Genomic DNA, 17,961 nt, shown 5'->3' on the forward strand with positions numbered 1-17,961 from the left:
CAAAACAGACAGACTTCCCTGTTTTATTCACAGTTTCAAAAAAGACGATCATTCCGGGTATTAATTCTCTCTCCCCTTTCTGACAGATGGTATATCAATTTCCTAGGACTGCCGGAACAAAGTACCACAACTGGGTGGCTTAAAATAACAGAAAATTATTGTCTTACATTTGGGGAGTCTATAAATCTAAAATCAAGGTGTCTGAAGGGCCATGCTCCCTCCGGAACATGTAGAGGAATCCTTCATTGCCGCTTCCTGGTTTCCGGTGGTTGTCCAGCAGACTCTTTTGCCCCTTGGCTCGCAGCTGAATAGCTTACATCTCTGCCTTTATTGTCACATGGTATTCTCTCAGTGTGTCTCTGTCTTCACATGGCCATCTTCTTAAAAGGAGACCACTCATATTGGATTAAGTGTTCACCCTACTCCTGTATTTCCTCATCTTAACTTAAATTACGCCTGTAATAACCCTATTTCCAAATGCAGTGACATTCGGAGGTATTGAGCTGAGGACTTGAACATATCTATTTTTCGGGTTGTCAGGGGGAAACCAACTCAAACCATAACAGATGGTAAATGGTAGCTCTGACATCAAGGCTACAAGGGTAGGTTGATAAATAAAAGGTCCTCTGGGAAAATAGAATCATGTATAAAGATGAATAAATTACCAGAATAGCAGAAGTGTTGTGAAAACCTACTAATTGACAAAGTGATGAGAAACAAGGAGAACAGTAGGACAGATAAGGTAATAAATGGAAAATCTATGAAGCAAATAGCAAGGCAGCTCAATATCATGACTTTATGTTACATTGTAACATTTACAACATGCAAAATTTTTTTATGCTCCTGTCAGTTTGTTTAGATTATTATTAAAGTGAAGGTACAACATTTTGAAACTCAGGTAGAGATTTTGCAGACACTCATGGCTAAGGCTAGAAACCTGGTTTGAGAAATGGGTTGGAAGGACAGACAATCCTGGGGAGGTGAGCAGACAGGACTACACTGCTGAGTCCATTATGATGGGGCACAGTGTGGGGCTGGACTCCTGCCCTCCGCCCGCCCCATGCCCCAGCGCCCCCAGCCCTCTCCCTGTGACAGGCAAGCCTGAGAGTGTCCTTCCCGTGGTTTTGATCACATGGGAATCCGCAGGTTCCAGACAGAAGTCAAAGTCCTTCTTTGATGAGGCCTTGATGAGGGATCCTGGACTGGACATGCCCTTTTCTGGGCTTTGGTCTTCATCTGGGCACATGATGCACTCCACTGCAGGATTCTTTACACATCTGTCTCTCTCCTCACGATGCGGTGAGTTCTCTGAAGACAAGACCCTGTTGGATCTCATATACCAAGCACTGGATCCTCGGACCCGGGTCCTCCTGCCATCTGCCGGCCTTGCTCCCTCTGCGGCGAGTCCTTGTTCTCAGGCTCTCCTTAAACACAAACATCATGCAATAACTTTTCTCCCCCAATAGGTTGAAAATGTGGTGGCTACTTGTAGCAATGTGTTTCATCCACATGTCTGGAAATTCATTTTGTTTCCTTGGAAAAAAAGCGATCAACCCTGAAGCCAATATGAATATTGTAAGTTATTCATATCACTGATATTTAAAAAACACTTCCAAAGATATTGACACTATTGCTCTCATTAATTCTTTATGATTTATTATAAAGTCTGAAAGATTTCTTTACATAGTACGTGTTACCCCAACCAATAAGAAATTCTATTTTAATAATCAAAAGTGGCCAGGCATACTCATGAAGCTATATGTTTTGTCTTTTCTGCATTCAGAGTCAGATGATTTCCTACTGGGGTTACCGAAGTGAAATGCATAAAGTTATAACTGCAGATGGTTACGTCCTTCAGGTCTATCGGATTCCTCATGGGAAGAATGATGCTAATCATTTAGGTAGGATTGGTATGAGGGAAAAAAATGAGTGTCTCAAATCCGGAATCAAATACATTCCAGTCAAAAATATTCTAATCATAAAACACTAGATTAAGTTATTCAAAAAAAACCTGAACCACCTTGGTCTCTGAGATTAAGCTGAGGGTCTGAGTGATACCAGATTTACGTTGGTTTCTCTGATGTGAAGCACACTGGCCCATGATTTTAGTTTGTCGTGCTGGGTGGAAACTCAGAGGCCCTGAATAGAAGACCCACTTAATTAACATAATGCTGAATTTCCTTAGAATATAATTTTTTCAATAGCTTTTTGAAGTTTAATTGGCGTACAATCAACTGCACATATTTAAAGTGTACAATTTGACACGTTTTTTCATCTGAGAAACTGTCACCACAATTAAGATAACGTATTCAGAAATATTCACCTCACCAAGCAAACTTTTTAAATTCTAGTCATATAAAAGCCTGTTTCTATCTTCATATTTATCTGAGAATAAGGAGTGAGTTTATAAAGCTTTTAACAATTTTCTTCTTTAGGTCAGAGACCTGCTGTGCTTCTGCAGCATGGTTTCCTCGCATCGGCCACAAACTGGATTTCCAACCTACCCAGCAACAGCCTGGGCTTCCTCCTGGCGGATGCTGGATATGATGTGTGGCTGGGAAACAGCAGAGGAAATACCTGGGCCAGGACAAATTTGTTCTATTCACCAGACTCAGCTGAATTCTGGGCTTTCAGGTAAAGAAAAGGGACGATTGAAAATAAATATTGAGTTAAAAGGCATGGGTATTCACTGTTTCCAATCCAGCCTCATTTTAACAAATTACACTCCAAATAGGAGGAGAAGGACGTCATCTTCATTCTAATCCATTTTTGGATTCTTCCTTACACCTCATTCCAAGGGTAGCCTTTCCTCCAAACTGTCTGTGATCCCAGCAACCACTATTACGGGATTCCCTGAATATGCTTTTCCACAAGGAATGAGCGAAATGACTGAAGCAAGGAAATTTGCTGCCCCCGGCAGATTCTGAAGGAACATCCACACGGATTACTAGAAGGTTAAACCCAGTTGGGGTTCATGAATAGCTCCTGTCATCGTCAGTATGCAAGTGGGAGTGGGGAAGACAATGAAATTCTGACACCATGGGGAGATTATCAAAGATTTCCTCTCACTGGCCCTCTTGTGCCTTATTCCTAGAAATTACTAATGGAAGTGGAGAAGAGAATTTGCCCGATGATGATGCGGTGCAAAGGTGCTCTTAGAAGTTCCAGGAAGTGAAAGAAGCTCGTGTGTTCCGAGTGTAGCGAGGAAGAGGGCGAGTGAGAGGAGGGGAGACTAGAGATGCTGACAAGGGCCAGATCAGGCCAGGCTGCGTAGGTCTTGGTGAAGGCCTTGGAGCTCATTCTAAGTGTAATGAGAAGCTTCTGGAAAGTTTTCAACAGGGGAGTGGCATAGCCTGTTCTCATTTTCAAAAGGTTATTCTGGCTGATTTGTAAACAATAAAATAAAGCATCTGTTCATATTACATGGCAGGGGAACACAACATACAAATGATGATTAAATCTGACATTCAGGTTCAAGAGTAGAAGTATTCCCCAGCTACAGCTACTATTGTGTTTGGATTAAATTGCAGCTGTAATGCTGTGCTTCAGAAATGATGTCAGCTGTTTATGAGAAGCCACCCCAAAGAGCCCCTGACACTCACTAATAGTCTATAAGCAGCAATGCTTAGAGAATCTAGTTTTCTGTTTCTCAAAGGAAACCTTAGCTGAAATAGGTTTGACTTATAGAAAGTATAGCAAGGAAATATATTCAATTTTATTCTGTCTTTTTCTCTTGCAGCTTCGATGAAATGGCTAAATATGACCTTCCATCCACAATCAACTTCATTTTAAATAAAACTGGACAGAAGAAGCTACACTATGTTGGCCATTCCCAGGGCACCACCATTGGTAGGTAACAGCAGTTAGCAGGTAGTTTAGTTCATATAGACCCCTTCCCAGTGGTTATGCAGACATGCTGGTCATCATGCTAATTGCTTTTCATTCATTATATAATGTCTACAGCAACCCAATGATACGAGACCATTATTATTCCTATTGTATATATAATGAAATTAAGAGCAGGTAAATAAATAGTTCTTGTAAGGTAACACAGTTATTACAGATAGGGTAGCTCAGATACCAGGTCAGGAAATCTGACGCCCAAACCAATGCTCTGAAACTTTGTACCACACAGGCTCTGGTCTAAGTTTATTCCATTCACTCAACCATATTTATGGAGCACCTATAAGGTATCCTAAGAATACAGCAAAAATTAAATAGTTTAAAATCTCTGTCTTCCTACTACTTATACTCTAGCAGGAGAAGGTAGAGAAAATAATAAAAATACAAAAGTAAAATATATACTACGCTAGATAATGATAATACTATGAAGAGAAAAATAAATCAGGGGGTCAGATTAGGGAGCATCAGAGGGGTACACAGCAATTTTATACCAGGAACACCACCAAATACTTTCTAAGTAAACATGAAGGAAGTCAGTGAGCCAAGCTCATACCTGGAAGACTGATATTCCAGGAAGAGGGAACAGATAGCACAAAAGATCTGACGCTACAGCACACGCAGCACATTCAAGGAACAGCAATGGGGCTGTTCATTGTGTGGATGAATCAGATTGAGAGAGACAGAGATGAGTTGGGTGGGAGTGGTGAGGAGGGCCGACTATTCAGGGCTTTTGGGGCTGTTGTAGGGATTTTTGCTTTCGCTCTGAGTGAAAAGGAAGCCATAGAAAAGTTTGAGTAGAGGAGTTACATGATCTGACATGTTAACAGGATCCTTCCAGTTGTTGAAGGAAAACAGGGCTGGAGCAGAGAAAGCAGTCACTGAACTCTTACTGTAACCCAGGGGAGAGATGATAGTGACCTAGAAGAGGGGGTGGTAAAGATACCTGGTTAGGTTCTAGACGTATTTCATATATATATAGAAAGGGGGGGGGGAAACCAGCAGAATTTGCTTATATAATGGATATGGAGTGTAAGAGAAAGAGGAGTCAAGGATGACACCAAGATTTATGGCCAGAGCACGGAGATGATGGAGATGCCATTAGCGAAGATGAGGGAGACAGTAAGAACAGCTGAGGTGGTGGGGAGAGCAGGGGCTCAGTTCTGGACCCAAGTGTTAGGTGCTATTGGAGACCCAAGTGGAACGTCAAGCAATCAACTGTAGATACAAATCTGGAGTTTAGGAGGGAAGATGGGGCTGAGAATACAAAATGTGAATCATCAGTGCATGAGACAGGATGCAATAACCAAAGAATTGAGCTCAGACAGAAAAGAGGAGGGGTCCAAGCACGAAGGCCTGGGCCACAATTGATTTGGAAGATGAGGACGAATCAAGTGAATAAACTGGAAAATAATGGTGACTGTGGTGTAAGGGAAGCCAGTAATGTCTAGTGTTCTGGAAGACAAGTAGAGAAAGTGTTATTAGGAAAATACTGCAGTCAACTGTGGAAGAGGCTTTGATCAATCATGTGAAATGAAGTCTGAGAACTGACCATTGGTTCTGGCAACCTAGAAGCTATAAGGGAACCTTTCTAACAGCAACTTTGGTGGAATGTTTGGGACAAAAGCAAAATCAAGGAAATTTAAGCGACCATGAGAGAAACTGTAAAGGGAAGAGAAAGGATGAAAGCAGAAGGGGGAATAGGGGATTATATGGGAGAAATAATGGTGTATTTTTTATGCTGATCCTCACTGTTAGCCAGTGACATTACTTCCTACTACAATTCTAAGCAATCTGAATGTCCATATATGGACATATTCAGGAAAGTGGATGAAATAGTTGGTAGAAGCCTGTGGAAGTTCTCTTCCCACTGCTTGTTCATCCTAAAGCATGGATCCCACTGGTAGAATTTTAGACAGAAAAAAGGGTCAGTGAGGAAGAGCTTCCCAATGTTTCTGTCATTGTGTAATATGTTATGGGCCCAAGGAGATGAGGATTTGTGCTTTTTTTTTTTTTTTTAAATAAAAGCACTTTTAGAGGAAAGGGCAAAAAAGCAGGACTAGGCAGAGGGAGAAGTTGAGCAGTGATGCAGTCCCCAGAAGTCCTCAGCCAGCTCTGTATGAGATGGCTCTTCAGAGTCTTCATCAGTGGGACTAGCTGACTGGCCCTTTACCCACTTGTTGACCAGTCATTCAATGCAGGATGACCCAGGAAGGGACCTTGGGTTCTCTTGAGCAAATGCAAAATCAAAAGTCTCCCTGAAGCTTCAGCTGAATAAATGCCTTGGACTCGAAGAGAAATCAGGGAAATGAAGAACAGCAACAAAACACATGGTTAACCATGGATTCAAATTCTTTGTTAAAAAGTGAGAAATGTTCTAGATTCCTAAAATTTACTCCTTTAGTTTCCAAAACTATCCAAACTTTAACCCTTCTGGATGGAAATCTACCTCAACTTATGACCAATGCCCATGCTTTTTTAAAATAGAACATGTTGAACATAGCTTAACTTTTTTTCAATGATATAGGGCTATAAAATGATTGCATTTAGCTGAAATGCAACAATTTCCTTCGGAGTTATTGCTATCAATAGAACTGCTTGTCCTGACACAAAATAACTCCAACCTACCAGTCTCTTGAGTATTTAAATTTTGCACTCCTTTCATTTGAACTTCTTTTCATTCTTCTTTCTCACCATTGGAGAGTCTGTCGTTATGTCACCATACTCATAAATTTCGGGAAAATTTTTCTTCCTTCTAATTTACATCTTCCAATCAATCTGGTGTGTACTTGAAAGTTAGATAAGTATCCTTGATAGAATTGTGTCTAAAGTGGGATTAAGTTTATTCTGAGAAGTCACCTGTCCTGACCTTATATGGACCCATGGACACCCACTCAGGCTCCTTGCGTGTGATTCTTGCTTACTCTGGGTGATCTTTTGGCTGATATCTGCAGAGTTAGGCAACCAGATAAAGAATCCCTTAATAAACAGAGTGCTCTTGGAAAGACCATTCTTCCTCCACTGGGATCAGGCTGGATATTATGTAACTGAGGCCGTTGTATAAATTGGAAAAATTTTGTTTCAGGACATTATTGAGTCTCGTCGATATGTCATTATTAACAGTAGGGAGAGATTGTCCTATGTAATTCAACTGTAAAGAATTTAAGTTGATAATTCTTTGATTAGAACCCAGTCTATTTATATGCTACTGTTCATGAAAACAATTAAAAGCAGACGGGCTGAGAATGTTTATTGTATATAGATGTTGGAATTATCTCGGCTTCTCATTTGTCAAGCATTTACTATGTGACTAGTTCCTGGTAAATACTTTACATGATTCACCTCAAGTACTTCCTAAACAACCCAAGGAAGCATTCATTATTACATGCATTTTTAGATGAGGAAACTAAGGCTCTTAGAGTTTAGGTGACTTTTCCAATATCACAAAGCTAATAAATCGCAGAACCAGGTTTCAAACTCTGTTTGGACATATTTCAAATTTGTGCTTTAACCTTTCCACTCATATACCCTACTCATATTAAATGTTAATTATCTCATTGTTATGAGATTAGATAATTTTAAACTGAACCAAACCTGTTGTAATATAAATTATAACATTTTTGTTACCACATGATTATTCTAAAGTTGGCCTATTTTCTAAAGTCAGATGAAAGAGTTTATTATAACTATCAAAAAGTTCTACCCTCATGTTCCTAGAGAGAATCTATGAAAATAAAACAAATATACTAAAATCTGATCATTTTGTCGATTTCAGGTTGTCCCAGATGGCACCCCTAGTAAGTCCAAAGTAATGTCACACTTGTAAAGCACACACGCACACACACACCTTTTCACGTTTTCTTGTTCTTTTTCAGGTTTTATCGCCTTTTCTACCAATCCCACGCTGGCTCAAAAAATCAAAGCCTTCTATGCATTAGCCCCAGTTGCCACGGTGAAGTATACCAAAAGCCAGTTGAACAAACTTGCACTCATTCCTCCCTTCCTCTTCAAGGTATGTGATTCCCTTTAACTGGGTCTAAGATATTAAATTGTTTGTGGATTTCAAAGTGATGGAAAGAGAACAAACACCTGGTGGACAATCATGTTTATAGTCAAGGATGGAAATTAACATGTTTATATTATTTCTTGAATAGCACTGACCATGGTTGAATCCCCATTATAGTTTATGAGATCCCCACCGATTTCTTTATTCTCGATTACTTTGTGTGGATTAGCAATGCCTGGGAGAGCTTTTGCTCCTTCCATGGATGTTTCTTTACCAAGCACCCACACAGGTCTTCAAGGCTGTGATTCCCCCCCAAGACCAGGGAAAGGGAAATAAAAGCAAAAGAGTCAAATGAGAAGCTTAAACCACCTGGTCCAAGAAAAGTGGGAAGAAGGATAGGAAAGAAAAGGAAGGGAAGCGAAAAAGAGAGAGAGGGGGAAGATAGCAATGGTGAAGTGAGGCAAGGACTTGGAGACCCCTTATCATATACCCTTGGCTTTCCAAACTTTTTCCTTAGAGCTCCTTCCTCTTTAAATGAGGATTTCATAGGGCAGTAGCATAGATTTCAAGAAACTGTAAATATTATGGAGGCATACACGGTAGGGAATTAATAATCTTTCCTTTTTCCAGTGTTTAATCACTGACTTCTCCCACCCACCGAAACCAACCCATATACACACATACACAGTCTCCTTTAGGAGAACAGTTTACCTCAGGCTACAAAACTTAATGATGCCATTTTCTTCTGTGGTTGAGTGCTATTCTTTTTTTTTTTCCACTCAATTAACACGCATGCCTAAAATCTAAGAGATTTTACCTAAAGACCAACTACATTTGTAAAGCTTTTACTCAAAATGTAAAATTGTGTGATGACCCTGAGTATGTTTACAGGTTGCATTGATTCAGAACTTGTTTGTTTCTTACTCATATTCAGATTTTCTGACAGGCAATGTAGAGAGAGGTTTTTAAAAAAGCATTAGACCTTAGGTCAGAGGCTTGAGGCTTAGATCAAGATTCTAGCTGTAATCCAGTTCTCACTAGACCAAGATCCTGGCTATTCATTAGCCTTATGTTCTCACGTATAAAATGGGGATAACAGGGTACAAACTACCAGTTATAAAATAAGTAAGTCACATGGATATAATGTATAGCACAAGGAATAGAGTTAATACTTTATAATAACTTTGTATGGGGTATAATTTTGAAAATATGGAGTCTCTATGTTGTACACCTGAAACTAACATAATATTGTAAGTCAACTATACTTCAATAAAAAATAAATTAAATAAAATGGGGATAACAAAGTGTCTACTTATTTTAAGAACAATTAGGGTGTGTCCTTTCAATTTTTAAACTACCAAGCCTCTTTGTGTTCTTAAAGGTTTTGCTGAAAATATGGCTTGGAAGTCACCATTTCCCCTCCTGATTTATTTATTTATTTATTTATTGCTGAAATCACACATCTTGGCACTTAATTATGATATTCTACCATGTTGTTTTATGAGTTTATTCCCTAACTCCTATGACCCCAACTAGACTGTAACTCTGTGTCTTATACTTCTCAGCAGCCAGTGCAGTTCTCAATGCAGCAATTAATACTCAATACTCATACCTGCCCTGTCCATTCCATATCTTTATTGTGGGGATTCAATGAGAGAGAGTATTTAAACCTCTTAAGACAACATATAGAAGTATGAAAATATAATGTCTATTCCCATTTGTACCAGTAAACAAGACAAATTAATGTCTTTTCTGCAGCTTGTTATTTGCAAATCTTTAATGATGCTTTTATTTTTCAGATTGTATTTGGTAACAAAATGTTCTACCCACACAATTTTTTTGAAAGTTTTATTGGTGCTGAAGTGTGCTCCCATGAGATACTGGATATCCTTTGTAGGAATGCCTTGTTTGCCATTACTGGATTTGACAATAAAAACTTGAACATGGTTTGTATGCATTGAAATTTCTATTCTGAATATTTTGAGCAACCCTCATGATTACTTGTCTCATCATCACTTAGGAATGGTACTTTATTAGAACCAGGAGTCACTTCAGAATTCTGTCCATGATATGCAGATAAGCCCAAGAGAAATCACAAGTCATTGCTCCCAGTTTTGTTGCCTCCACGTTTCTTCCATCACCTCACTGTGCCCTGAAGTAAACAGCTTGTAGGAAAAACAAAACAAAACAAAAAACTCCCTACTCACTTCTGATCACCTGAATAATTGGTATGACATTTAAATTCTGTGAGGGGAGGCATTGAACCAAGTTGTCAGGTTCCTCTGTAGGAAAAATATGTCTAGATATTGAATAAATATTACTTTAAATATTTTTAATGCTGATAGTCATCTCCATAAACTTTCTAAAACTTATTTCAGAGCAACTATTTATGTAAGATCTTGTCCACACTCTTTACCTTCTATTTCATTTGCTTTGCACCAAGTGGATGTTTAAAAGCACATATGACAAAACGCAGTATCAGAAAATAGTTAAGAATATGGATTCAGGGTAAAAGCCTAACTTCAAATCCTATCTTTGCAGCGCACTTGAACTCCTCCATCTTGATTTCCTTATCCATGAAATGAGTTGTTGTGAAGATTAAATGAGCTAACATATGTAAAGTATATAGAACATAGTACAAAACAATGCTCATAGTATATATTGTTTTGCTCATAGAATATCATGTTTTGCTACTAATAGTATTATACACTGACAACTATTCTCCCTCAAAATTGTTTAGTTTAGTTATATACCCTCGAAATTAGCCCATATAATCACAGTTTGCAAGCCATAAATTGATGTACACCTTTTTTGCTCATATCCTGCCAGTAATGCTGCCCATAAAACTTGATCTGGACCAGAAAAAGTTAAGTCTTAGATGTTTGTGAGAAACTGAACATACATCTAAGTGCGCATGTGTGTGCTTGTGTGTTTGCTTTCTAGAGTCGCTTAGATGTGTATCTAGCACATAATCCAGCAGGAACTTCAGTTCAAAACGCCCTCCACTGGAGTCAGGTATCATTTCAAGCTGCTAAAACTTTTTTTGTGGGCCTAAACCATTAACAATTTACCTAAAGCACAGTCTTAAAATGTTCTGTCAAATGCTTCTAAAAGGGAATTTTTCTGGCACGTGAGTACCAGATGAAAATATCTATCAATCCATGTGAATGAAAATCCTACAAAAAGCAGGTGCTTTGGGTAACAAGAAATAAATGATGATTATGACTTGAAATTATTTCAAGCAAAGCTGCATTTAAACTTGAATAAATTGTTGTGGAGGATTAATAGTCTATTTTTGGAATGAGAAAAAAATTTTTAAATAATATTTAAATTAAAAGTAAACTACTTGGAAAAGTTGGCATTTTATTATTTACATAGCCAAGTGACTTTTTAATTTCCTTGTGTCTTTAATTTCTCTACATTAGGCTGTTAAGTCTGGGAAATTCCAAGGTTTTGACTGGGGAACCCCAACTCAGAACCTACTGCATTATAACCAGGTAAGCATCTTAAGTTGAGGTTATTTGCATTTTGAAAGACAAAGATATAAAAAGTTAAAGATGAAATTACGATAACTTTGCAGGTATTTTCCAAAGGAATGTTGTTGCCTAGACCTAGCCTTAAGGAAATTATAAAGTAGATGACTCTATCCTTTGAGTCTTTCTGTCATGTGGAACATCACACTGGTCTCTAATTCTTCCACTGAGCCTTCATGCTCCAGTGTCTGTGCTCATTCAAGCTGTCCTCAAAGTACCACACCACTGCAGTGAGAACCTTCTAGATCTTATCACCCCTCACTGCATTAGACAGATCTGCCCTATATCCCAGACCCCTGGCATGCTGTCTTCTCCTTTCCAAAGTGCAACTAACTGTTATAATAAACCAATAACTCCTTTTTTTTTTTTGGCTGCTCCGCGAGGCTTACCAGATCTTAGTTCCCTGACCAGGGATCAAACCCAGGCTCTTGGCAGTGACAGTGCAGAGTCCTAACCACAGGACCGCCAGGGAATTCCCCAAACCAATAACTCTAACTGTTCATGGGATAGAGCTGGAATCTCTGGTCTTCTTAAACAATTTCCTATCCTTTGTTGATGGCCAGAGAAGTTTTCTCACCATATTCCCAGACATAAAAGAAGGATGGTATGCTTGCAGTTCAAGGCTGGAAATATTTTTCAGCAGACAAGAGCCTTGTATGCGGGTAGATATATTGAGCATTCCACCTACTTGTAGTACAAAGAAGCCAGGCTTTGGAGTCCATCGTACCTGAGGTTAATATGAGTTGAGACAATAACTTTTCATCTCTCCACCCAGACTCAGGGAGTTATTGACAGTAATTAATGGGTAATGTCAGCTCAGGATAAACTCTCAGATTGTCACAGGCTAATTTTGAATGAGAGAAGTATTCGGTGTTTTTTTGGTAATTCTTTCCCCTTTTACTTCACCCCACATCCAATTTTTACATCCAAGTAGTAACAACCCTATTAATTTTCATCTGCTTCAATGACTCAATATCTACCAGGGATTTATATCTTTTCACTACAATGTCTTTTGTGTGAAAAAGATGGCCCAGCCTCCTCGTTTTTACATCTCTGATGTCTTTAAAGAGGTTTTCTGAACACAATCAGATCAAACATTTGTTGTAAAGACTTTTCCCCCCAGCCATCACAACCTCAAACCCCCCAGACACAGACTCTATCTTTCTACTGGGCTCTAATAACAGTAATCAGAGACTCCGTTTTGAAGGGCCAAGTGGGGTGTGAAACACCTACTCCCAATTCCATTCTCCCTTCAACCAAGCCAAACTCAGGATGGTTTCAACTGACTGAGGGAGTGACACTAATTTAAGAGCCAGAAGCTAGGTTCTGGAAAACACTTTGAACAGTGGAATATGAGTAAAGAAAAGTAGGGTTATTCTTCTGGATATTCTCCACAATTTTCCCTTTTCTTCAACATATAAAGGAATATAATAAAGTATTAAAGTACTATGAAAAATTGCATATAATAAAATATTTTTCTTTGGTGAATTGGCTATTACATAAGGATAAAGAAAATATTCGTATATTGGATTAGAATTCTTGAGAATATCATCTCTAAAAACTAACAAAATTCTCTGTGAACAGTGGGAAAATTAGCGGTGATTCTTTTGTCCCCTTGGCCTGCTTTATGAATCTCTTTAAAATCTATGTGTGAATGGAGATTTTATAGAAATAGGAAATGGGGCTACTGATAGATTTTCTCAGAATCTGAACCTATATTTAGTAAAATCAGGCAAGTATTTAACAAATACAGCTCCTTAAAAGAAATGATTACCTATGGAATGACTATACTGGGAGACCATACAAAGCCAAAATAAATGACTCAGGACATTTTGAGTAACTATTTATGTAGAAACTATCTATCACAGTTAAAATTCAATCAGATTGACTTCCTTCAGCTTGAGTCGAAATCTAAGTTTTTACTTTGTAAGAATTATTATCTAAAGCCCGCCTATTCAAAGCATGGTCCAGGACCAGCAGCCTCAGCATCGTCTGGGAATGCAGAATCTAGGCTCTGCCTCCAGATATACTGGATCACATTCTTCATTTTATTAAGATCCCCTAGTGATTCACAGGGCCTTTAGAATTTGAGAAGCACTGATTTAAAACATTGCATCCACGTTCCTCTGTGGATAAAGGTAACTCTGAGCAATAATTGTTAAGATTTACTTATGAAACTGGGTCATGCCACTTGTGACAACATGGATGGACCTTGAGGATATTATACTAAATGAAATAAGTTAGACACAGACAGATAAATATTGTGTGATCTCACTTACATGTGGAATCTAAAAAATAAAAAAAGTAAAAAACCTCATAGATACAGAAAACAGATTGGTGGTTGCCAGAGGCATGGGCAAAATGGGTAAAGGTGGTCAAAAAGTATGAACTTCCAGTTATAAAATAAGTATGACCTGGAGATGTAATGTACAGCATGGTGACTATAGTTGATAATACCGTACTGTAAATTTGAAAGTTGCCAAGAGAGTATATCTTAAAAGCTCTCATTACAAATATATATATAAAAAAAAACACATGTGCTGGTAGATGTTAACTAGATTTATTGTGGTCATCATTTCACAATGTATACATATATGGAATCATTGTAGTGCACCTGCAACTAGTATAATGCTATATATCAATTATATCTCAATTTAAAAAAAACTAGGTTAGTTAATGATATCTTAATCTACCCACTGAATAAGTATTGAGTTTCAAGTGCAGTTACTTATAAAAACTCTGATTCTTTTCCTCTTGTGTTTTAGGCCACACCTCCCAACTACAATTTGACAGCCATGGATGTGCCAATTGCAGTATGGAGCGGTGACAATGACCTGTTGGCTGACCCTCAGGATGTTGACCTTTTGCTTCCAAAACTGTCTAATCTCATTTACCACAAGGAAATTCCTACTTACAATCACTTGGACTTTATCTGGGCAATGGATGCACCTCAAGAAGTTTACAATGAAATCATTTCTATGATGGCAGAAGATAAAAAGTAGTGCTGGATTTAAAGAATTATTCATTTACTTTTCCCAAAATAATTTCTTCTCTTCCACATAGTTTTCTGTACTGTTTTAAATGCAATGTTTTTTTCTGTAATTCTGACTTTCAAAATATATTAGCATCAACAAACTTTTCATTGGTCATTTTTAATTGAAAAGAATTTTTTTTAATTAGATTATTTTCACTTGAAAATTTATCTAGAAACTCTTGAGAGAACACAGTCTTGGGGAAGTGAAACTTCTCTTCCAATCCTCCCATTCAGTTTATCTTCTAAACTCCAGGTAAATAATGAGCCATGAATCACGGGTGTTGCCAAAAGACAGTCTTGGGGTTGAGTATTGATATCTTGTATGCACACTTGAGATTGAGTAAATTGTTTTCTTTCTATTGCCTATTGTTGCTAAAGCTCAGTCTCTCCATCTGTGCTATGGGGATATCACTTGCTCTTTTGCTTGTTAAACTCCATGAAAAGGCAAAGTAGACTGTAAATTGAATTGAGGTCAGCTCACTTTCCCTTTCTAGGGAGAAAAGAACAAGGGTAGCTTAGGAAGCAACAGGCAACCCCCAGTTCAGGAAGGTGGGAGGTAAAGGATTGCTTAACCTCAACATTATTGACATTTTTGGACAGATAATTTTTTTATTGTCCTGGACATTATAGGGTATTTAGCATCATCCCTGGCTTCTACTCACCAGATGCCTTGAGTACGCACACCCCCCAAGCTGTGCCACATATATACCTCTTAACTTGCACCATCATATTGTTGCTCACATTCCCCTCCAAAATTCTTAATTTATTTTGGGTTTACAAGTATGTATCCATGCTCTGTGCATAACTCATAGGAAGACCAATATATCTGAACAGAGAACTGTGTCATAATCTCAAGCCTACTAGATATAATGTGATTCACATTTTTAAAAGTCAAGATATTCTAAAATTAAAAGATGCCTAAGCATTACCTAGTTTAACCCCATCATTTTCCAAGTGAGGATATTAAAGTTCATAAAGGTTGAGCACCTTAATAAAGGACGTACAACTGGCATTGTTAAAATCCACACATTCTAGCCCAAGTACTCTTCTCTTTCTGCTGCACAAAGCTGATGTACATAGCTCTGTTGTACTTTCAACTTAAATATTTCTAGAGTTATCTGAGGAAGGAAATGGGGTGAGGTGGTGCTGAGGTTTTTATAAAGCATTATTCAGAGTAATACTGGATATCTGAGTTCCTAGGCTCTACACAGATATCTAGTATGAGAAAAATGCCAGTTGACTATGAGCTTTCTCTGCTAGCGTGAAAGAAAGTAGAAGTAGCTAGATAGATGTTAGAATGAGAAAGAAGGAATAGAGGTGAGAAGAAAAGTAAAGAATGGAAAATATTAGAAGGTATTGACATATATACACTAATATGTATAAAATGGATAACTAATAAGAACCTGCTGTATAAAAAAAATAAATAAAATTAAATTAAAAAAAAAAAAGAAAAAAAGAAGGTACAGGAAGGGATTTGTGCTTTCAGATGCAAACCTCATCCTCATCTGCTTTGCTGTGTCTCAGTTGGTCATTGTTATAGCCCTACTCAAAGAGATCAGATTGCAAAAGCCATATATAATCTTAGCCAAACAGGAAAAAATATTTAAGGCATACAAGGAGGATGCCACTCTAGAATTTCCTTTTGAAAATAGCACTTAGGAAAGCAAATTAAAATATAGATGAGATGAAATGTCTGCTTAAATAACCCACCCTAAGTAGTTTTCAGATGGGTTGCTCATAATAGCAGTGAATCCAAGACCTCATCAAGGATATTAAATTATAGCTGAAATAAACTGTAAAGCAAGTCAAGGCATCATAACAAGGAGATGTCATAGTAAGTTCTACAGTAAGTATGGATCTATGTTTCAACCTCAAAGGGTTGTTGTGAGGATTTCCATATTCATTTTGAATGACTATGTATTGAATGGCTACTCTGTGTCAGAGAGTTTAATATAATTAGTGCATGATTCATGATAGCACTCAACCAATATGACCCATTATTACTTTTATAGCTCCAAGGCACTATCTATTAAGTTAATTTTGTTGTTCTTACATACCAGACAATCTTAGCTTCAAGCTGGACTAACCTACTAAGTGAGAAGTTCATAGAACAGTCAATATTAAGTGTACGATGTATTGAACAGCAGGTAATTTCTCTGCACACATAAAGCATTGATATTCTGGTTCATTGAGCCCTTCTTGTGATTTTGGTTGGTATAAAGCAGTTCCTCAAACCCGACTATAAGTACTGAAGTCATATTAAAAAACACAGAAAGCCACAGTTTACACACAATTATGGAGTCAAGTTAGACCCAATCTGAGGGACCAGTTGGCTTCCATCTAAAGATTTTATCTTACTGTACATTTTGGAGCTTAATGAATTATATTTCTCTGAATGTTAACCCTCATATAATTATTTCAAGGTTTATTTCTGAAACTGAAAAAGCATTTGAAAAATACTTTCTTCTTCTCATATTCATATGGTTTGCCTACTCATTTTTCCAAAGTTTTCATCTCATCTATCATATCATCCAGTTGGCTCTCCAAACCAGGGCTCCTTAACTTGCTGTATCTGTGAGCTTGAGGTTTCAGTGAAACACTTATGCTTTTTTAAATCTCCTTAATTCAAGGTCTCTCTACAAGTCCCAACAATCTACTGCTCCTTACTGGAGAGAACATAATCCATGTATGTCAGCACGCTCAGTAGCACCAGATTACTTAGCTTACTATTTTATTGTTCAACTTATGTCACGATAGCAAGGCCAGTGCATACTAGGTGGAGATTTATGACACAGGATTATTTACTGGGGGTCGGGTGACTCTGCTGGTGAATCCTTATGTCTTCATCATAAAGATGTTAGATTAGGTTATAGAACACTGAAGAATATATGTTCATTGTGAGTGTAAAAATATTTACAGGTATGCATACATATTTTTACAAATGCATATTATATATTTCATGTGTATAAATATATACATAATACATCATGTATAATATTATACATATAAAATTATGCACATATTTATGCACAAACATACATGATTTGCTGAGAATGTGAGTACACAGTCAGCCAGGCACACAGTCAGAAAAAGAATTATTTTTCCTTGAATAAATATACTGCCAAACAATTTTAATCATTGATGCATTAATATATCTTTTCTGAGAGCTTCAGATTTTTCATTTTAATGAGTATAGGATTCTATGTTTCACACTTTCATTTTGAAACATCTCATAGCATACATTTACTGTTCTTGAGAATTCTAAAGGCTGATTGAATTTAAAACAGCTCAAATCACCAAAGGAAATTAAAAGATTAGAAGATCTGCAAATGGTTTGGCTCTAGAGCAAGTTCAAACCAAAAAAAAGAAGCGAGAAGATTTGGAAATGATATCCTAGAGTTATTTTATATGCCTTCTGCCAAATGCCTGTCCAAGCAATGATACAAAATATGGCTGAACTTATCAAAACAGGGCAAAATTAATCAACT

At 37.6% G+C, this 17,961-nt stretch overlaps 1 protein-coding gene across 3 annotated transcripts; it reads left to right on the forward strand.

Annotated features, from left to right (window-relative positions):
* The first annotated feature begins 1,473 nt into the window (after window positions 1–1,473).
* On the forward strand, window positions 1,474–14,441 carry LOC137767311 (gastric triacylglycerol lipase). 3 transcript variants are annotated; one of them, XM_068548148.1, is made up of 9 exons: window positions 1,474–1,576; window positions 1,764–1,901; window positions 2,436–2,634; window positions 3,740–3,849; window positions 7,776–7,912; window positions 9,706–9,852; window positions 10,850–10,921; window positions 11,332–11,403; window positions 14,205–14,441. In XM_068548148.1, exons 1-9 carry the CDS (start codon window positions 1,474–1,476, stop codon window positions 14,439–14,441), a joined length of 1,215 nt encoding a protein of 404 aa, XP_068404249.1. The 3 variants fall into 3 exon arrangements, with proteins under 3 accessions (XP_068404249.1, XP_068404251.1, XP_068404250.1); XM_068548150.1 differs by having other exon boundaries at window positions 1,474–1,575; window positions 1,784–1,907; window positions 2,532–2,634; XM_068548149.1 differs by having other exon boundaries at window positions 1,474–1,575; window positions 1,784–1,901.
* The last annotated feature ends 3,520 nt before the right edge of the window (window positions 14,442–17,961 follow it).

This window comes from Eschrichtius robustus, chromosome 7, assembly GCF_028021215.1.
Source record: "Eschrichtius robustus isolate mEscRob2 chromosome 7, mEscRob2.pri, whole genome shotgun sequence".
Classification (NCBI taxonomy): domain Eukaryota; kingdom Metazoa; phylum Chordata; class Mammalia; order Artiodactyla; family Eschrichtiidae; genus Eschrichtius; species Eschrichtius robustus.